This window comes from Scyliorhinus torazame, chromosome 19 (assembly GCF_047496885.1).
Source record: "Scyliorhinus torazame isolate Kashiwa2021f chromosome 19, sScyTor2.1, whole genome shotgun sequence".
Classification (NCBI taxonomy): Eukaryota; Metazoa; Chordata; class Chondrichthyes; order Carcharhiniformes; family Scyliorhinidae; genus Scyliorhinus; species Scyliorhinus torazame.
In genome coordinates, this window is record NC_092725.1 from 71,024,160 (window position 1) to 71,041,260 (window position 17,101).

General features: G+C 51.7%; 1 protein-coding gene across 3 annotated transcripts in view; it reads left to right on the plus strand.

Annotated features, from left to right (window-relative positions):
* Nucleotides 1-17,101, plus strand: part of scube1 (signal peptide, CUB domain, EGF-like 1) — a 406,877-nt gene that overhangs the window by 178,550 nt on the left and 211,226 nt on the right. For all 3 annotated transcript variants that reach the window (XM_072484510.1, XM_072484511.1, XM_072484512.1), the window contains exon 5: nucleotides 12,044-12,169. In XM_072484510.1, the coding sequence (XP_072340611.1) occupies nucleotides 12,044-12,169 (126 nt within the window). The remainder of the gene's footprint in view (nucleotides 1-12,043; nucleotides 12,170-17,101) is intronic.

A 17,101-nucleotide genomic window follows, 5' to 3' on the forward strand; every position in this document is an offset into this window, starting at 1 on the left:
ACTTTGGGGTGGGGGTTCGTCTCCACCCATCCACTCTGAGTCACTGTCCGGTATTTCGTCTTCCCGGGTAGGGGTGTCCCGGGTAGTGCTGTCCCGGGTAGTGCTGTCCCGGGTAGTGCTGTCCCGGGTAGTGCTGTCCCGGGTAGTGCTGTCCCGGGTAGTGGTGTCCCGGGTAGGGGTGTCCCGGGTAGGGGTGTCCTGGGTAGTGGTGTCCCGGGTAGGGGTGTCCTGGATAGTGGTGTCCTGGGTAGTGGTGTCCTGGCTCGGATGTGACGGGGGCCTGTGGCTGCCCCCCTCATCGCTGGGTGGTCGCTCCCGCACGTGATGGGGGTGTCGTCTCCCTGTTGCTCCAGGTCTCTCCGTCTCCCGTGGTCTCCGAGGGGCATCCTGCGGGCGTCGCATGCTGGAGGGTCCGGGTCTCTCCGTCTCCCGTGTTCTCCGAGGGGCATCCTGCGGGCGTCGCATGCTGGAGGGTCCGGGTCTCTCCGTCTCCCGTGGTCTCCGAGGGGCATCCTGCGGGCGTCGCATGCTGGAGGGTTCGGGTCTCTCCGTCTCCCGTGGTCTCCGAGGGGCATCCTGCGGGCGTCGCATGCTGGAGGGTGCGGGTCTCTCCGTCTCCCGTCGTCTCCGAGGGGCATCCTGCGGGCGGTCTGCATCTGCGGGGATGGGTGCCTGGACGTTTGGTCCTGCGATACACAATGAAGCATGCATGGTTAGACATCAGGCAGTGATCAGGTGATACGGGAGAGGGGGATATAGGGGAGGGGGGATATGGGGACGGGCTGTTGGTGGCTCACTTGCTCGTGGGGCCCCGACCTCTGCATCAGCAACCTCCCGGTCCTCAGGTCCGCCAGCCAGTTCCAGGGCCCTTTCCTCGTGTACGGTCAGTGGCCTCTCATCAGCGGGCCCTCCTCCAGTCCTCACATGCTCCCTATTGTTGTGTGCGCGCTTCTCCTGGGGGGGGGGGGGTGGTGGCAGGGGTAAAAGGCAACAGTGTTAGGCAGGTATATGAATGCACGCCATCGGTTGCGCGTGCATTGCAGAGGTTAAGGTTAGGGCTGGATTCACTTGGGGATATGGGGGATATGGGGAGGGGGGGGATATGGGGGAGGGGGGATATGGGGGATATGGGGGAGGGGGGATATGGGGGATATGGGGGAGGGGGGGATATGGGGGAGGGGGGATATGGGGGATATGGGGGAGGGGGGATATGTGGGAGGGGGGATATGGGGAGGGGGAGATATGGGGAATATGGGGGAGGGGGGATATGGGGGAGGGGGGAATATGGGGGATATGGGGGAGGGGGGATATATGGGAGGGGGATATGGGGAGGGGGGGATATGGGGAATATGGGGGAGGGGGGATATGGGGGAGGGGGGAATATGGGGGATATGGGGAGGGGGGATATGGGGGAGGGGGGATATGGGGGAGGGGGGAATATGGGGGATATGGGGGAGGGGGGATATGGGGGATATGGGGGAGGGGGGATATGGGGGAGGGGATATGTGGGAGGGGGGATATGGGGGATATGGGGGAGGGGGAATATGGGGGAGGGGGGATATGGGGGATATGGGGGAGGGGGGATATGGGGGATATGGGGGAGGGGGGGATATGGGGGAGGGGGGATATGGGGGATATGGGGAGGGGGGATATGGGGGAGGGGGGAATATGGGGGATATGGGGGAGGGGGGATATGGGGGAGGGGGATATGGGGGATATGGGGGAGGGGGGATATGGGGGAGGGGGGGATATGGGGAGGGGGGATATGGGGGATATGGGGGAGGGGGGGGATATGGGGGAGGGGGGGATATGGGGGAGGGGGGATATGGGGGAGGGGGGGATTTGGGGGAGAGGGGATATGGGGGATATGGGGGACGCTCACCCTGCCTGCTCTGACGAGGTCGTTCACCTTCTTGTGGCACTGGGTGCCTGTCCGTGGTGTTAGGGCCACAGCGGTGACGGCCTCTGCCACCTCCCTCCACAGACGCCGGCTGTGGCGTGGGGCAACTCTGCGGCCGTGCCCGGGATACAGGGCGTCCCTCCTCTGCTCCACCGCATCCAGGAGCGCCTCCACATCGCGTGACTCGAACCTCGGGGCTGAGCGACGGCCAGCCATCAAGTCGGGTGTTGCGGTCGGCTGTTCTGGTCGGGTGGGGGGAGCTGCGCGGCCTTATGAGCCGTCACGCCGTGCAGCGCATATGACGCTGCACGGCGTGAACCACTGCGCAAGCGCGGATCCCGTTACGTCGCTGCTAGCCCATTTCGGGCCGCAGACTATCGGCCCATTTTTATGACGTGACGCAAGTGGGATTTGCGCCGTTTTTTGCGCCGATCGGCGGAGTTTCCGCCGATAACGGAGAATTTCGCCCCAGGTGCTGGATTCTCCATCCCGCTGCGCCAGATTTCTAGTTCAGCACTCTGGCGGGATGCTCCATTTTGGTGGCCTGTCAATGGGGTTTCCCATTGTGGGGCAGTCCCATGCCTTCGGGAAACCCATGGGTTGCCGGCAAAACGGAGCATCCCACGGTGGAGAATCAAGCCCCAGAACTGTTATATCAACAGATATCTAGACTGAATATAAACATTTTCACATTGTTAGTGTACTAAGGTTCTCCTTCAATAATGTAACCTGTACTACCTTTATATCCATGAAATGAACATTTTTAACTCGTGTGAAGTTTTCAACATTTATGATGTTGATCTTTTACATGACAACTTACCAACTTGCAGAAGAAGCAATTTGGAAAGCACATTGTCCGGAATTCCCTAGTCATTGTGCTTCACTTTTCCCGCCAGCAGTGCACCCCCACCAGTGGGTTTCCCAGAGCTGTGGGGTGGTTATACCGGGAAATCTCATTGACAAGAATCCCGCCGCCAGCGAACGGCATGCTGCTAAGAAACAAGTGGCTGGAGGATCGGAGAATCCTGCCCATTAATGAATGGGTAGTTGCATCCTTCAATCACACAACTGTCATAATTCACCTTAATGAGCATAGATACAACTCATGCTATCATAAAAGAGAAACCATTTTACTTACTTTTAACTTCTTCCCATATTCAATCCGCTGTTCACATTTCTGTACAGCTGGTGTAAAACCCAGCAGCTACTAAAGACTTGCATTCTCCCTGAAATTTATAAAACTTTCACGGGGTGGACTGTTGATGAACTCAGAATTATGTCAATTGGCTTCTTAATCGTAGTGTGTCGGTTTGGGGCCTGCTCCCTCCTGGTCTTTATGAAAATGGCTAAGGGCGTAAATAGAGGTAGGACTCTGGAGGTGCCACTTAGTGGCCATGTTTTTTTGGTCCTGCCTCAATCAGCACCATGAAATCCTAGCCCTTGGAACCTGTTGTGTTTTTTCTATCCCACAAGTTACCAGATTTATTGGAACACAGCTTGTTATGATGGGAGTCTGAACTCACTGGACTGAATTTTAGAGGGCATTTGGGTGGACTAGGAGATGGGAAGGCTGGTAAATGATGTAAGAATGTGCAAGTGGCGTACCCCACATCTTCCGACAGCCATGCCTATTGCTAGAAGCGGGAAAGGTGGCAAACGGCACACCAGCCAGGAACCCAATTGAGCGACTTAACTGGTCAATTAAAAGCAAAGATAAAAGCAAATGACTGCGGATGCTGGAATCTGAAACCAAAACAGAAAATGCTGGACAATCACAATGGATCTGACAGCATCTGTGGAGAGAGAAGGAAGCTAACATTTCAAGGCTGGATGACTCTTTGTCAAAGCTTGGCATTGGATCTTGCTGTAGATCCCAGGAGGGCGGTCTCCCGGCTTTTATCGACCGTACTGCGCTGCGGCAAGCTGCTTTTCAGGCGTAGAGTGGTTGTTGTTTCTAGAGTTGTTATTGTACAGATATCTTTCAAGTTTATTCCTGTTAATCGATTTCATTGGGCTGGATTCTCACGCCACACCCGCCGCAAGAATGCCACCGGCGAGCCGCGTACAATGGTGAACTCCATTGACCTCGGGTGGGATTCTCCGGTCACCAGGCGGACGCGGCCGAAGAATCCTGCCCATTATTCTACATGGAATGGAAGTGAATGTAAAGCAGCTGTAGTTACCAGTGCTTGTGAATTTTGAATATTGGGAAGGGAATTAGGCAGTTTCTTATCCCCTGAGGTGTCCAGTATCGCATTCGGAATGAATACCATTGTATCACCAATCTCCTAATCTCTTCCAGCATGCTGGGATAAAGATCATGGGCGGGATTCTCCCAACCCGGTGGGGCGGGCAACTCCAGCGGGACGGAGTGGCGTGTATCACTCCGGCGTCAGGCCGCCCCAGAAGGTGCTGAATTCTCCGCACCTTCAGGGGCTAGGCCGGCCCCGGAGTGGTTTGCGCCCCACCGGATGGCGGGAAAGGGGCTTGGCGCCACGCCAACCGGCGGCGAAGGGCCTCCGCCGGCTGGCGCGCGTTGGCTCATGCGCGGGAGCGCCAGCGTGTGCTGGCGTCATCCCTGCGCATGCGCAGAGGGCTTCGTTTCCGCACTAGTCATGGCAGACCGGTACAGACTCTGGTGTGGAAGGATAGAGTGCCCCCACAGCACGGGCCCGCCCGCGGATCGGTGGGCCGCGATCATAGGCCAGGCCACCGTGGGGACACCTCTCGGGACCAGATCCCCCCACGCCCCCCCAAGAACCCCAGACGCCGCCCGCGCTGCCAGGTCCTGCCGGTATGGACCTACTCCAATTTACACCGGCGGGACTGGCAAAAGACGGGCGGGACTTCGGCCCATCGTGGGCCGGAGAAATCGGGCAGCCCGGCACCCAATTGAGTTGCATCGGACCCCGTCATTCTCCGAGGCAGGCGGCGTGGCTCACACCGGACAGATCTTTTGAGGGGATGGCGAATGAGGAGGAAGGCGGGGGCAGGGTTCACCTTGTTGCTAACCTTTCGTTGGTTCAATTGGCTCTGTTTAATAACCTTTGCTCTAGAGTCGCCAGGTATCTTTATGATACCGCCACGAGGTTCAAGTTCAAGTAATGATCAATAATTCTACACACCAATTAGTAAGATTCAAATCAATACACATTTATTATACACAGTAAAGCGCTACTCATGCATAAACTCTACTTTCTAGGCTATTTCTATAACTAACAGGCCTATTCCTAGCTTCGGACTGGCCCACCAGGTCAGGGGAACGAATGGTCTTTTGTTCAGGTCCTGAGTCTACGGGATTCAAAAGCTGTATGGACTAGTAGCTAGGAGTGCCTATCTCATAGCGATCGTTGACTTGAGACTTCTTGCTTGGAGGCCGCTGGACAGTTCACTCTCAGGGGTTGCTTCGCGTTGCTGAGTGACCCTGTCAAGAAGGACGATTTGAACTTGGGGGCTTTGCTTTATAGTCCCCAGGGGCTTCCCACCCTTCGGGGCGGACTCCATACTTGGTTTCAAGTGATTGGACTTCGTTCCAATCACTTGGTTCGATTTCTCCAATGCTGGAGCGGTTCCCTGATCGTTGGGTGGTCTTTAAGTGTCCGTTAACCTCTTTTGTGTTGGCTCCTGCTGGAGTCCGGCTTGGCCTTGTTTACCTTAAAATGTTTCGATTGTTCCCGGGGATCGTTCATTACTATGTAGATGGCTGCTACATTACTATGCAGATGGCTGCTTGTATCGATGCTGTCTGGGTTTTTGCAGAGTCTAATACACAGTAAACTTGCACCTGCTAGTTTTTGCCTGTGTTGACTGAATTTTCCTTCAGCCTTTGCGGTTCTCCATTTTAAGTCGGGAAGTGGCCAACTCAGGTAGCTACAACGCCGACCGCCGGCGATTCTCCGACCCGGCAGGGGGTCAGAGAATCCCGCCCCTGATTTTCCTGGGATAATTTTGTTTTGAACATTTTATCACTTATCCAGTACTTTCATTTTATTTTTTATCTTATTGACTTCATTTGGATTGTTTATGCCTGTGTAGAGAATATTGCTCATATCTTCCTTGCAAATACTTGGACTCAATAATTATTCAAAGCATTCATAACTTTATCCTCCATTTCAAGCCTATCTATCTTTCATGGTTTTCGCCCCTTCTGTGACTAGCATCTAATTTTTGTGATACTGACAGAATATTTTATTACTCCAGAACACTTATTGCCTTCTGGTCACTCTGTGAATGACCCTGAATTTCCCCGGCTTGTCCCAATTTCCTGTTATACCTTTTGTAGTAGATCAACAAATGCCTACAGAAATGTCACAAATAGCTATCATTGAATTTTATTTTACCATTTTTCTGCATCAATCCCTGATGAAGCTAATGCAGTCTTTTGGCCTAATTCCCATGAATATTTGAGGCTGGTAAAAGGTACAGCAGCCTCAACAGGGCTCTGGGACATAATAATAATCTTTATTGTCACAAGTAGGATTATATTAACACTGCAATGAAGTGACTGTGAAAAGCCCCTAGTCGCCACATTCCGGCACCTGTTCATGTACACGGGGAGAATTTAGAATATCCAATTCACCTAACAGCATGTCTTTCGGGACTTGTGGGAGGAAACCGGAGCACTCAAAGGAAACCAACGCAGACACAGGGAGAAAGTGCAGACTCCGCACAGACAGTGACCCAAGGGAGGAATCGAACCTGGGACCTTGGAGCTGTGAAGCAACAGTGCTACCCACTGTGATACCGTGCTGCCCAATACATGTGTGGATATAAAAAGTAACTATATACCTCCTTAACCAATCAGATGAAAGACTTCATAATGCAACGCATAGTACGAGACTTTAAACCAGGAAGTACGAGTTATAATAATTAATTCAACATTAAATCAGGTACAGCAAGTTAAATAATGAGGGAAAGAATGATTGGTTTTAGAGAGCGAGATGAAAGACTGTTTTTAAAAAATATTTTAAAATTTTTACAGATTATTAAAGCATAGAAACAGACCATGCAGTCCAAAAGGTCCATACTGTTGTTTATGTTCCATTCAGGCGCCTTCAAACCCAATAAACACATCCTTTCCCTCATGTTCTTACCTAGCTTCCTCTTTGAGACATTTACCCTCATAGTAGCAAGTTCCACTTCTCACCACTTCCAAAGAATTCAAGGGAATTTTTTTCCTGAATTCCCCATTGGATTTATTTGTGACTCTTTTATATTTATGGCCATTTGTTCTGGATTCACACACAATTGAAAGCATCTATCCTATCAAATCTTTTCATAATCTTAAAGACCTCTATCCGGTCACTCATCAGTCCTTTCTTTTCAAGAAAAAAGTGCCACAGCCCATTTAATCTTTTCTCATAGGTCTAACCTATCGTTTCTGATTTCAAACCAGTCAATATTTTTTGTGCTTTCCCTAGTGTACTGAAATACTTTTAAATCAAATGGCGATCAGCGTTCCAATGCCACCTAACTAAGGTTCCATACAAAATGCGTATCACATCTCTTGGCCGGGATTCTCCCCCCTACCCGGCGGGGCAGGGGGTCCCGGCGGGATCGAGTGGCGGGAACCACTCCGCCGTCGGGCCGCCCCAAAGGTGCGGAGATCCGCACCTTTAGGGGCCAAGCCCTCACCTTAAGGGGCTAGGCCCGCGCCGGAGTGGTTGGCGCGCCGCCGGCCGGCGGGAAAGGCCTTTGGCGCCACGCCAGCCGGGGCCGAAAGGACTTCGCCGGCCGGCGGAAGTCCGCGCATGCGCGGGAGCGTCAGTGGCTGCTGATGTCATCCCCGCGCATGTGCAGGGGGGGGGGGTGTCTCTTGCGCATCGGCCATGGTGAAGTCTGTGGCCGAAAAGAGTGCCCCCACGGCTCAGGCCCGCCTGCGGATCGGCGGGCCCCGATCGGGCCAGGCCACCGTGGGGGCACCCCCATGGGCCAGATCGCCCCGCGTCCCCCTCCCCCCAGGACCCCGGTGCCCGCCCGCGCCACCTAGTCCCGCCGGTAAGAGAGGTGATTTGATTCTCGCCGATGGGACAGGCATTTCAGCAGCGGGACTTCGGCCCATCGCGAGCCTGAGAATCGCCGGGGGGGGGGGCGGTCTGCCGACCGGCGCGGCTCGATTCCCGCCCTCGCCGAATATCCGGTGCCGGAGAATTCGGCAACTGGCGGGGGCGGGATTCACGCCAGCCCCCGGCAATTATCCGGCCCGGCAGGGGGTCGGAGAATCCCGCCCCAGGTTTTTATTTCCATCCCTCTAGAAATTAAACCGATGTCTGATTTTTTTTCTCTTTGTACACGGGAATCAGGAACCTTGTTCAGTTGTTAACTTCCTTGGAAATGATTGTCTTGATAATGAATGATACCTGTGGTTTTAAGGGTGTACTAAGTCATAATTAATGCTGAACAACTTTTTTCTGCTCTGGAAATCGGATTTTACATCGATGTAATGCCAAATGTCTCCATTTTGTAAATTCCATATTTTAAAAAGTTTCTTTAAATTTTGTTTGATATTTCTGCTTCCAATATGTATGTCCCAATCTTTATTTCACTCTCCGTAAAACGTACAGTAAAAGTGAAATGGCTTTAAATTCCTGTTTTGCTGTCTGCGAGAATTCTTCATTTTGGCTGACTGCTTAGCTTGCTTGATGGTGTCACTGTTGCTGGACGCCTGGAGATCTCCTTGACTTGGTACCAGATTCAAATTAACATTGGTAGAGGTGGATTCCATGGCTAGTTAACTGGGCAGAGAGCTTCAGCCAATATCTGCACCGTTGGATTGTATGACTAAACTTGTACATTTTTTCGTGGCAAATGAGCTCCATGAGGTCCACAAACTAACATATATTTTCCAGAAAGAACAAAATAGGGGCAGGCATGTGGCACAGTGGTTAGCACTGGGACTGCGGCGCTGAGGACCCGGGTTCGAATCCCGGCCCTGGGTCACTGTCCGTGTGAAGTTTCCACATTCTCCCCATGTCTGGGTGGGCTTCACCCCCACAACCCAAAGATGTGCAGGTTAGGTGGATTGGCCACGATAAATTGCCCCTAAATTGGAAAACAAATACTTGGGTACTCTAAATTTTTAAAAAAAGAAAGAAAGAAATAGCAGACTAATAAGTGATTACAAAGGAATATTACCAAGGCTTTATCTGATGCAACAAAGTCCCAAGAACAAATCTCGAGAGTTTTTCAAAAATTGCTTCAGCCTAGATAGAGTGGACGTGGAAAGAATGTACCACTAGTAGGAAAAAAGTAGAACCCGAGAGCACAACCTCAGACTGAAGGGTCGATCCATTAAAACTGAGACGAGGCGGAATTTCTTCAGCCAGAGGGTGGTGAATCTGTGGAACTTGTTTGCCGCAGAAGACTGCAGAGGCCAAGTCACTGAGGGTCTTTAAAATAGATAGGTTCTTGATTAGTAAGGGGGTCGGGGTTGATGTGTCGGGTGCTCTGGATCCGTGGAACACATACAGGCCACCAACACTTAAAATAGTGCAACACTATTTTATTAAGTTAGAAACTGTTGAACATACTTTCACTGTGGGTTAACACGATGTTAGATTAAACTAAAGACCTATGCCTGTCCGAACCATATGGTGAGGATCTGTGCTGTAAGCTGTAAGCTCTGTCCTTGTAGGAGGCTGCATCCCGAATGAGCAGCAACTCCAATGCCCCCTGTCTTATAGTGAGTGTGCTCTAACTGGTGATTGGCTGCGGTGTTGTGTGTGTTGATTGGTCTTGCTGTGTGTCCATCAGTGTGTGTGTATCTGCACCATGATATACTGGTGTATATTATGACAGGGGTTATGGCGAGAAGACAGGAGAATCGGGATGAAACTATATCAGCCATGATTGAATGGCGGAGCAGACTCGATGGGCCGAATGACCTAATTCTGCTCCTATGTCTTGGATATTATGGTTTAATTGACATCAATGACTAGAAATCACTCCAGGTATCTATTATTTGCTGATTGCGGGCTAAGAGACAGAATTTCATGCTTCACGTCTCCACCACTAACCACCACCTCCATCTCCTTTTCCCATTCCTTCCTTCCTGTCATAGGAGAAAAGCAGGAGAGTAATCCCCAGTGTCATGGCCAGTATCTGTTCTTCAATCAACATCACAAAAGCAGATTATTTAGCTATTGCTATCTATGGGAGCTTGCTGTGTGCAATTGGTGCCAATTGTACGACTCTCGCTTGTGACACCAGTGACAATACCTCCAGAAGTACTTCATGGCAGTAAAGCGCTTTGAGGTGTACAGTAATTGTGAGAGATGCTGTATAAATGCTCTTCCTTTCTTTTTAGACCTGCATAATTGATGGACAATATCTTATTCAAGATTGTCATTGTCTGCTCAGCCATCTCCATCCCCACCACTCTGCTGCCCCAATTTACTTTTGTTCAATGAATTTGTGAAAATAAATTAGAAAATGTAAATGCCACCACAGTCCACAGAGAGCCATGAGCTGCTGTCCCCTTTTCTGAGAGCTAACTGATGGTGATTTGACCTGAGGGTCACTAAGGGGCAATGTTGAGAAGGCATGACCTTCATGAATGGCCAGCCGATATGGGAATTGAACCCACGCTGTTATTGTCACTCCGCAACATGAACCAGCCATCCAGCCAACTGAATAGTACACATAGGAATTTAACAAGAATAAATTAACCAGTTTGTTAAAAGGATGCACACGGGAATAGCTGCATTGCAGCTCATGCAAAGACTTGTTCCAAATAAATGAAGGTGTAAGTCACCACAGTCCCAGAGAACCATAGGCTGCTCCCCGCTTTAAGAGAGAGCTGACTGGTGGTGATTTAACCTCAGCATCACAACTCCTCAGGTGAGGGGCAAGGTTAAGAAGGCCGAGGCCTTCATGAATGACCTCAACCGGAAATTACAGGAATTACAGGGTTGGCATCACCCCACATCACAAACCAGCCGTCGAGCCAGCTGAGCTAACAGATCCTTCCACAAATAAATATACGATAGGCTCAATATTCAAGTGGAGACACTGGCCGGAATTCTCCGGCTGTTCCTTATCAAAGGGATTCTCTGGTCCCACCGGCAGCACATCCCCATCTGCGTGGCGTGGAGTGCTTCAACGAGAATTCCCATTGACAGCGGTGTGAACAGAGAATTCCACCGCCAGCGAACAGTGCGCAGCCTTGTGCATAGATACACGCTGCTGGGGAACCGGAACCCAGTCCACTATGTATAGGATGGAGGTTCAAACATTCATAACTTTCAACATTGATCTGGCCTTCTTCAGATCGGGACGTGCAATCTTTGTGATCCTTCTATAGGGAGGATTGAAGAATCAAACAAGGATATCCCGCCTGGGTTGCACCTTGTGTCATCAAATAAGTTCTGAAGGCAACATTGGCAAGTGTCGGAGCAAAATACATGTCTGCCTTGGCAAAAGAGATGTGACCGTAGCCCGATCCAGAAAAATAAAACAATGTGTAAAACAAAAGAAGATGCATGGTTAAGTGATATCTGATATCCTAACTGAATGACAGCTGTACCCCATTTCTCTCGCTTGCTGTAAAATAAGTTTGGGGAAGAGTTAAAATGTAACCCAGATTGTTTAATTAGTACCAGTAGATGCCTAGACTCTAGCCTAGAAAGGTGGTCCTCAAAGTTTGGTCTGCAGACTACTGGCAGTTTGCGGGTTGGTCCAAAATACAAATCACTGACGCACAATGCCGTGACCAGGCCAGAACTCTCAGCCCCACCACTCGTGTAATAACACACAACCAGACTGGCATGTGCGGCACCTTAAGTGCAAACAGCAACAATGTAGTTTATGAACCAGGTTTATGTTATTGGGCTGAAAACAGAAAAGAGGAACCAGCTGAACGTGGTGCCCGACATGAGTCTGAAGCTCTCCAGCTTGGAACCAGACACCATCACGCTGGTGCCTCATTCTTCCCCTTAATTTTGATGAGGATTTTTTTTTTTCGCTGTGGCAAACGGGTGGGGGAGGACCAGCAAGTGGCCAGTCAGTTATTTTGCCCCATGTGGCCCACAGACAACACTGGTCAAGAGGCACCAATGACAATTACAGAATGGTGAAGTCTTTGCATATGTTGACTTTGTAATCTAATTGTTTTTCTTCTCTTCCTGTACTGTGCTTTCTTTGCAGAGGGCATGAACTGTATGAACAAGGATCATGGATGTGCACATATCTGCCGAGAGGCACCGAAGGGTGGGGTGGCCTGTGAATGCAGGCCTGGCTTTGAGCTCGCCAAAAACCAGAGGGACTGCACATGTAGGTAGCTGTAGATGCCGAGGAATACCTTGCCTTTTCTCTCCAGACACTTATTTCTTTTTGTGTTTTCCCTATTTTCTCCTCACAAGAAACTGCTTGTTTTGTACTCCCAACGTTTGAGTCTCATACGTATTATCATATCCTGAATGCATGGAGAATACCTGATGCTGTAAGATCATTGGTGTTGAAGGTACCTGATACTGTAAGATCATTGGTGAAGCCTGCCTGCTGGTTCCGCCCAGTAAGGTGGAGTATAAGAGTCTGTGTTTCTCTAGCTGCTGCATTCTGTACCTGCGCTGCTGGGGGAAACACCTAGTTCAATAAAGCCTTCAATTGTCCTACAATCTCGCTTCGGGAGTTATTGACCATGCATCAATTTATTGAACTAGATTTGAAGAATGGAGCTCCGCATGAAGCCGGAGTGTCTGCAACCTAGCCCCCACGCAGCAAACTCAGCGGCAACCTTTAAACACTGGCTGGCGTGTTTCAACGGATACAACAGGACGGCCACAACTACACCCGCTGAGGACCAGAAACTGCAAGTTCTCCACTCAAGGGTGAGCCCAGAAATCTACATGCTCATCGAGAACGCGGACGGTTTCGAGGCCGCGATGACCCTGTTGAAAGGACACTACATTCGGCCAGTAAATCAGGTTTATGCCGACATCTTCTAGCTACCAGACGACAAATTCCCGGGGGATCGCTAGACGAATTCTACCGCGCACTGCTGGTACTAGGTAGGAACTGTGACTGTCCGCAAGTTTCAGACAACGACCACGCCAAACTTTTAATCCGGGACGCCTTTGTTGCAGGTATGCTGTCCTCTCAGATCCGCCGGCGGCTGCTAGAAAAGGAGACGCTAGGTCTCAAGGAGGCACGGGCCCTCGCAAGCTCCTTAGACGTAGCCTCCCGCAATGCCCGAGCGTACGTCACCGATCGCGCGGCAGCCCCATGGGCAGTGTGGACCCCATCTGCAGCCAATTCCGACGTATCCCCCAACACCCCACAAGCTTGTGCCGCGCGGCTGCCAGGCAACCCCGGAGGGCCCCGATGTTATTTTTGCGGGCAAGCCAAGCACCCCCCGCAACGCTGCCCGGCCCGCTCCGCAACCTGCAAGGGCTGTGGAAAAAAAGGGCATTTTGTGGCGGCAAGCCAGGCCCGGGCGGTCGCCGCTGTCTCCGGGGCGAACCAGGACCGACGCCATTACCCTCATCGCAGGCCACGTGCAGCCTGTGGGCGCCGCCATCTTCGATCCCGCGAGCTACGTGTGGACCCCGGGCGCCTCCATCTTGTTCCCCAGAGATCACGTGCGATTCGTGGACGCCGCCATCTTGCCCACCCCCGGCCATGTGCGACCCGTGGGCGCCACAATCTTGGCTGGAGTCTCAAAACCCAGATTCGGATGATCGCACACCACCCGAGAAGCCCGTGGCTTCTGCCACAACTCGCCTCGGTGACTCTAGACCAGTCTCGGCCTCGAACTCTTTCGACCGCTACGACGACTGTACTCATCAACGGACACAAGATATCCTGCCTGATCGACTCCGGGAGAACAGACAGCTTTATACACCCCAACACGGTAAGGCGCTGCTCCCTCCCTATACACCCAGTTAACCAGAAAATCTCCCTGGCCTCCAGGTCTCACTCTGTAGAGATCAAGGGGTACTGCATAGCTAACCTCACAGTCCAGGGAAGAGAGTTTAACAATTTCCGACTCTACATCCTCCCTCACCTCTGCGCTGCCACACTCCTGGGATTGGACTTCCAATGTAACCTCCAGAGCTTAACCTTTAAATTTGGCGGCCCTATACCCCCTCTCACTGTCTGCAGTCTCGCGACCCTCAAGGTCGACCCGCCTTCTCTGTTTGCAAACCTCACACCCGATTGCAAACCCGCCGCCACCAGGAGCAGACGGTACAGTGCCCAGGACCGGACCTTCATCAGGTCGGAAGTCCAGCGGTTACTGAAAAAGGTATTATCGAGGCTAGCAACAGCCCCTGGAGAGCTCAAGTAGTGGTTGTAAAGACCGGGGAGAAGCACAGGATGGTCATCGATTATAGTCAGGCCATCAACAGGTATACGCAGCTCGACGCGTACCCTCTCCCCCGCATATCTGACTTGGTCAATCAGATTGCATAATACAAGGTCTTTTCCACGGTGGGCTCAAATCCACCTACCACCAGCTCCCCATTCGCCCAGATGACCGCAAGTACACTGCATTCAAAGCAGATGGGCGGCTATACCACTTCCTAAGGGTTCCCTTCGATGTCACAAATGGGGTCTCGCTCTTCCAACTGGAGATGGACCGAATGGTTGTCCGGTACGGTTTGCGGGTCACGTTTCCGTACCTCGACAACGTCACCATCTGCAGCTTTCATGGTCGATAATGCACAGCGGGGCAAGATAAAGAACAATAAGTTCTTATGGTGGAGGATCGAGCTCTCCACCTACAACTACGAGATCTTGTATCGTCACGGGAAGCTAAACGAGCCTCTTGATGCCCTATCCCGTGGCACATGTGCCAACGCACAAGTGGACCGACTCCGGACCCTTCACGATGACCTCTGCCACCCGGGGGTCACTCGTTTCTTCCATTTTATCAAAACCTGCCCTACTCCATCGAGGAGGTCGGGACCGTCACCAGGAACTGCCAAATCTGCGCGGAGTGCAAGCCGCACTTCTACCGGCCAGAGAAAGCGCATCTGGTGAAGGCTTCCCGCCCCTTTGAATGCCTCAGCATGGACTTCAAAGGGCCATTCCCCTTCACCGACCGCAACACGTACTTCCTGAACGCGATTGACAAGTGCTCCCGGTTCCCGTTCACCATCCCCTGTCGCGACATGACGACTGCCATCGTCATTAAAGCCCTCCACAGCACCTTTACCCTGTTCTGTTTCCCTGCCTACGTCCACAGCGATAGGGGGTCCTCCTTCATGAGCGACGAACTGCGTCAATTCCTGCTTAGCAAGGGCATTGCCTCAAGCAGGACGACCAGTTACAAACGGGCAGGTGGCGAGGGAGAACGGAACGGTCTGGAAGACCGTCCTACTGGCCCTACGGTCCAGGAATCTCCCAGTCTCCCGCTGGCAGGAGGCCTCCCCGATGCACTCCATTCGATCACTACTGTGTACCACGACCAACGAAACACCTCATGAACGTCTCCTTATCTTCCCTAGGAAGTCCTCCTCCGGGACCTCGCTCCCAACCTGGCTGGCAGCTCCTGGACCCATTCTGCTCCGCAAACACGTGTGGACGCACATGTTGGACCCATTGGCCGAGAGGGTACACCTCCTTCATGCTAACCCTCAGTACACCTATGTGGCATACCCCGACGGCCGGCAGGATACGGTCTCCCTCCGGGACCTGGCGCTCGCTGGATCCCCACCCACACCCCCCTCACCAACCCCACCCACCCTCCCACCGGCGCACCCCACGGCTGCCCCCTTCCCAGGGGATCGGTCCTTCCACTGGTCCAACCCAGGGGTGATGAAGCTGAAGACGCCATGCTCCCAGAGTCACGGATGCCCGAGCCGGTGCCTGCATCACCGCCGAGACTACGACGATCACAGAGGACGACCAGGGCCCCCGATCGACTAATAGCTTCATTATGAAATGTACCTGTAAATAAATACATGTAAATAATTTGTGTGACATGTAAAAAGGCAGAACACTGTACCACCGACGGGTACCGCCATAACCTCCACCACTGTATAACGCGAGATCACCACCCCCGCCGGACTATTTTTTTTTTATCAGGGGGTGAATGTGGTAGTCGGTATTAGGGGTATTATGGTACCTAGGTTGGAGGTACCTGATGCTGTAAGATCATTGGTGTTGGAGGTACCCGATACTGTAAGATCATTGGTGAATCCTGCCTGCTGGCTCCACCCAGTAAGGTGGAGTATAAGAGTCTGTGTTTCTCTAGCTGCTGCATTCTGTACCTGCGCTGCTGGGGGAAACATCTAGTTCAATAAAGCCTCCAATTGTCCTACAATCTCGCTTCGGGAGTTATTGATCGTGCATCAGTGATCACCTCTGATTCTTCCAGTCCCAGAGCAGATAGGCCCATTCAACTCAATCTCACCTTGTTAGATAGCCCTCTCATCCCAGGAACTAATCAGTGAATCTTTGCTGCACCCCACAAATGTAAATATATCCTTCTTTAGGCACAGATATAAAACTGTACGCACCATTCTTGATGTGGCCTCATCAACTTCAGGTACATTTGCAGCGAGACTTTCTTACTCTTATGCTCCAACCTACTTGCAATAAAGACAAACCAGTTGGCTGAACAGATCACCTTGCCTGCATGGCTTAATGCTTGTCTGCGTTTCCTTTATTTTTCTTTCTATGGATGCACCTACGTCACAGGGACTGCAGTGGTTCAAGAAGGCTGCTCACCTTCCAACTTTTCAAGGGCAATTAAGGATGGGCCATAAATGCTGATCCAGCCAGTGAAGCCGACATCCTGTGAAAGAATTAAAAAGACAGTGTTCAGTTAACACAATAGCCCATAATTATCTAATTAACTAATTTCAAGTTTGGAAAATGGTCTTGTGATTAAAAGCTTGATATAAAATCTATAGGCCTGAATTTCACACTCTCCCAACAGCGAGGTTTGGAGTGAGATGAGTGGGCGGGGGCGGGGAGGGGGGGACATGACACAGCGCGAGTTAGAATGAATGGGTACCCGCCAAACCTGACCACTCAGTGATTTTATTTGGGGCAGGCAAAGCCTCGGACAGGCTGCCTACTCTTGCCTCAATTGAGGCCTTTAATCAGCTAATTATTGGCCACTTGAGGTCCATTTCCTGCCTAACCTCAATTTGTAAGCTGGCAGACAGATTTCCTGGGTGTGGGAGGAGCCCTAAAATGAATGGGCTTCGGCCTGGATGGGGAAGGGGGGTGAAGCACCTCCATCAGAAGCCTCTT